The sequence below is a fragment of the Miniopterus schreibersii genome, assembly GCF_964146895.1.
Source record: "Miniopterus schreibersii genome assembly, chromosome: 1".
Taxonomy (NCBI): domain Eukaryota; kingdom Metazoa; phylum Chordata; class Mammalia; order Chiroptera; family Miniopteridae; genus Miniopterus; species Miniopterus schreibersii.
The window spans coordinates 154018854-154023752 of NC_138101.1; the positions used below are offsets into that span (position 1 = coordinate 154018854).

Here is a 4899-nt window from a genome sequence, read left to right on the forward strand (position 1 = left end):
GCTACATACACATAAATATAGGTTCGCATGTTGGCTCCCAACATATACATTATTCACTTATTTACATTTAAAATTATTTCGGTGCAGCCTTGAACAGCACACCTTGAATAGCACACCTGATTTAAGCCCATTTGCTTGTGCAATACATGTACTGAGAGGGGAGAGAATCAATTTAATAAAGGAAAGAAATCTCAAAGGTTAAAAAACAAAACAAAACAAATACATACACATCAACTGGCAACAAGGATAGTATCCTCTTCAAAGTGACACATATATTTGTTACACATTTAGAAAAACCCATAAGAGAGCTGCCTTCGTTACCTTCTGGGAGTGTAGAATGGTAGACGACGGGGCTCCAGGGACTGGAAAGTTGATCCACATGCAATCGGACAGCAAATTCATATTTGGTGTTTGGTTCTAGACCTTGAACCAACATGTGAGTTTCTGATCTATAAAAATGAGCAATGATGTTGTTAATGCTGTTAGCACATTGTTTCTCAAAGACTGTCAGTACTTTCAATCTACAGGTAGAGCATATTAAATTTTTTAACACTAAAATAACAATTTGACTATTATATGCTATATTTGGTATTATCCTATAAAAATACGCCTACGGATTGCCATACAAATTGCCTACAAATGCCCTAACAAAGGGATCTCCTCTGAAATGCTGGAAGTCAAATTATGCTTTTAAATCGCAGTGACAGGCATCTTTTTATCTATAACCTAGAAAACAGAATAACTAGCTTTATTTTTTGATGCCAGCATGAAAGCAATCTTTTGTTTCTTTCTTTAAACATGCTTTTCTTTAGCCACATGAAACTAAAAATAGCTTCTTGCCTCATCTTTTTGCATGAGGCCGGGGAAACAAACAAAAAAATCTTTTACGGAAATTAAATGTCAAAAAATGAGGTTTCAGAACTGAATATGGGAAAGGTGCAAAATCCCCGGGCATTTTATAAGCAAGGCAAGTCTTGAGACAGATGCTTACAGCTGAAGCTCAAGTTGGCCTAAGATGGGAGGAAGTATGAATGGGGAGGGGAGCCAAGAAAACCACCATTAATAGAAGCTACATACGTTTGAAGGTATAGAACCAAAGAAGCATTCTGCAGGCCGACAGGGTTACAGCGAATGGTGTAGTTAATTATTTGCGCAGTGGTGAACGCAGGCCTCCTCCAGTGCAGGAAGATGGAAGATGAGGTGTTAGCCTTCGCATAGAGATGGTGGGGTGGAGGAGGAGGGGGGACCATGCGATCACGGACAGCTATTAAAAGAGACAATGTTAATTTACTGCACGGCATAACATTTACTGTAGAAAGTGGTAAATGGTAAAATCCTAACACCCACCCGATACGTTGACTTTAGGTCTTTCTTCCTCGAGAGGTTTGCAGTGGTCTAGAGATATATTATTCAAACCTGAGCGACTCTTCCAAGAATTATGTAAGGAATCAAATATTATCAACACTTAGATTGTAAAACAGAGGCATAGAGACGTCAAGCTACTAGCCACCAGAATTCGGAAAGCCAGGAGTGGACTTAAAACTAGACTGACACCCACTTTAATAGCAATAAAATCAAACAGCTCTTAGTAGTAATAAAACTGAACAGTAACTGGAAGGAAATAACTAGCCTCAAGGATAGAGCAGATGAAAGAAAATTCAGTATATGAAGGTATTCAGGGTTATTTTTCCCAGTTAAATGTCTTATGGTCTTTTGAATGCAAAAGTAAAATAAGTTCTTATAATTAAACACATCTCTTAAATATTTACTGAGCAGGTACTTGTTGAAGACACTATCATAGGCACCATGGAGAATATAAAGTAATCAATCTACTAAGGCTTCCAAGTAGCAATGAGACAGATTTAAAAGAAGATGAGAAAAAGGAGTGTGAGCCATACAAACTGAAAGGAGCCATCGAGCTACAGTAACTCGGACTTACACACGCATCCTGGGGTGCTGACCGTCTGATCTGCCTGATAACCATCTTCTATGTTGTTGTAAGCCAGCAGCCTCACGTGGTATTTTCTTCTGGGGTCTATAAAGAAATCAACAGGTAATAATTAGGTCCAGCCATCTAGATACAAACAAAGGTCCTAGAGCTTTTCTAGACTTTTGGTTTTTAAGTCTACTGAATGAATACCAGTTCTAAGTAAAATAAAATTTTCCCTTTCCCTATCCTACACAATGACTCAGCAATTCACCTTCATATGACATTGCTATTGGGTCTCTCCACCAATTATTTAAAATTTTACTTTGCTTCACCTCACTTCAAACAATAACATTACTTACACCACTCCTCCTCCTCCTCTTCCTCAACTGAGCAGAGACAGATTCTTGATTTTAAAAGACTTGGGTTGTGTGATGAATCACTTACAAGAAGTCACACTATGTAGGTGTTGTTGTCTAGTTATTTGAAAGGAGTTTATGAAAAGTATGAAAACCATAGTCGGATATTTTCCCCCTCAAGGTTAAGGAGAATTACAATTGTCATCCTTTAGTACGTTTGAAATCTTTCAAATCCTGTGTTAATTTCCAAGCATGCCCTTTTCACAAACCTGCCTCATCAAGTTGAGCACTAAATTTACCAAGAAAGATGAGTTGGCGCGCCCTCTACTGGCACTCATTAACTATCACAATCTGGAAACTAATGTCTGCCCCGTCCCATGCCTAGTAAAACAACAACAAAATTTCTGGCCTTTGAGAAATAATTGACTATAAAAGTTAAATTATATACTTTAGAAAATACATAATAAGTTTAATGATATCGGTAACTTTAAGCATAACCATTTATAACTACAGAGTGTTTGCTTAGGGCAAAATAAATACTATTCAGAAATAATGTATTTTTCCCCCTAGCTTTATTGAGGTATAGTTGACAAATAAAAGTTGTTTATTTTTAAGGTGTACAACTTGATGTTTGATATACATATACACTGTGAAATAATCACTGCACTCAATCTAATTAATGTATCCATCATCTCATATAGTTACCATTTTTTGGAATGTGTTGTGAAAACACTTAAGACACAATCTCGAGTATCACAAAATGTTATTCCCATTTTAAAAAACTGTGTTAAAAAGGTATGAAGTAGCATGTCTAATGTCATATAAAGCTGAACCAAGAACTTGTGGATATGACAGTATAGGGCCTTTAAATTTATACAAATACATGTGCCTGTCATAGCAAGTTTGTCTCCTTATATAAGGAATTTCAAAATAGAAATGTTTTCAAGTATTTCTTTAAATTTTTATTTATTTTTTAATATATCTTTATTGATTTCAGAGAGAGGAAAGGAGAGGGAGAGAGAGATAGAAACATCAATGATGAGAGTCTTTGATCGGCTGCCTCCTGCACGCCCCTGACTGGGGATCGAGCCCACAACCCGGGCATGTGCCCTGACCGGGAATCGAACCCTGATCACCTGGATCCTAGGTCGATGCTCAACTGCTGAGCCACGCCTGGCCGGGCTCAAATATTTTATAAAATGATTACCGGGGAACATAGACACATATTTGGATTTCATCACTCAAATTATTTCCAGCACCCAGTGCTGAAATTCTAAGATTCAAAAGGTTTGGTTCAGATTAAAGGCTACTTAATTTGAATATGCTTTTTCTTTCTCTCCTCCTACCATATTGCTGAACTCATTAGTCAACTGGATCCCGAGTTCAGTATTACGAAAACTCCCCCTGAATGGGTAAAAATGGGATAACAGGCTCTTTGCAGCCTAGTTTTTTTCGGTTGTTTTTTTTTAATCCTCACTCAAGGGTATTTTTTCTATTGCTTTTCAAGAGAGAGTGGGAGGGAGGGAGAGAAACATCGATGTGAGAGAGACACACGGATTGGCTTCCTGCCACACGCACCTCAACCAGGGCAGGGGATTGAACCTGTAACAGAGGTGCTTGCCCTTGGCGAGAATCGACCTGGGACCCTTCACTATGGGAGCCAAAGCTCTAACCACTGAGGCAAAGCTGTCAGGGTGAGCAACCTAGTTCTTAATAAATTCGCAGAGCCATCTTCAGAACTACTTCCTGCACCAGCCGGGCGTGGCTCAGCGGCTGAGCGTTGACCTAGGATCCAGGCGAATCAGGGTTTGATTACCGGTCAGGGCACATGCCTGGGTTTTGGGCTCCATCCCCAGTCGGGGGCATGCAGGAGGCAGTCGATCATTGACTTTCTCATCATTGATGTTTCTATCTCTCTCTCCCTCCCTTCCTCTCTCTCTGAAATCAATAAAGATATATTTAAAAAAACAAACGAAAAAACAAAACAAAAATACTTCCTGCCCCGATGCAGTGGCTCAGTTGGTTGAGCATCGCCCTGTGCACCAAAGAGTTGTAGTTCACTCCCCAGACAGGGGCGTATGAAAGGCAACCAATCAACGTTGCTCTCTCACATTGACCTCGCTCGCTCTCTGCCCTTCTTTCTCCTTTCCTCTCTCTCAGCATGTCCTCTGGTGAGGATTAAAACTTTTTTTTTTTCTTCATTTTGTCTGTGCTCAGTTAGAATATCTTTAGGAGAGCTTGCTGAGTGTGAGGTATTATGTCAGGAAGGCAGCACATACAGAAAAGGAAGGATGACACAGAATTTGCCCAAAGTAGCTCAGTCTCAGGGAGCCAAACACGGACACAGCCATCTCTCATAGAAAACTGATTTTAATGAGGCTTAAGGAGATAGGTGGAGAGATTAATCTTTATCTCCTGTGCAAACAACAGATCAACACTTCATGAATACTTCTCTGGAATGGTTTCTGGGTTTTTTTTGAAACCCTAAAATTAATTCTTCAAGTTTTCCCTTCTTCCTCTTAAAAAAAAAAAATGAACTGTTTACACTAAATTTAAAACCCAGACTTAACCTCTCTTTTTGGTGATCAGGCAGAAGCAGCTTATGGTCCTGAG

At 39.2% G+C, this 4899-nt stretch overlaps 1 protein-coding gene across 4 annotated transcripts in view; it reads right to left on the minus strand.

Moving 5' to 3' along the window:
• Positions 1-4899, minus strand: part of PRTG (protogenin) — a 123242-nt gene that overhangs the window by 20991 nt on the left and 97352 nt on the right. For 2 of the 4 annotated variants that reach the window (XM_081144620.1, XM_081144619.1), the window contains exons 12-15: positions 1940-2035; positions 1348-1395; positions 1078-1264; positions 322-449 (exon numbers count right to left, since the gene is read on the minus strand). In XM_081144620.1, the coding sequence (XP_081000746.1) occupies positions 322-449; positions 1078-1264; positions 1348-1395; positions 1940-2035 (459 nt within the window). The remainder of the gene's footprint in view (positions 1-321; positions 450-1077; positions 1265-1347; positions 1396-1939; positions 2036-4899) is intronic. The other 2 variants (XM_081144622.1, XM_081144621.1) reach the window with 1 other exon arrangement.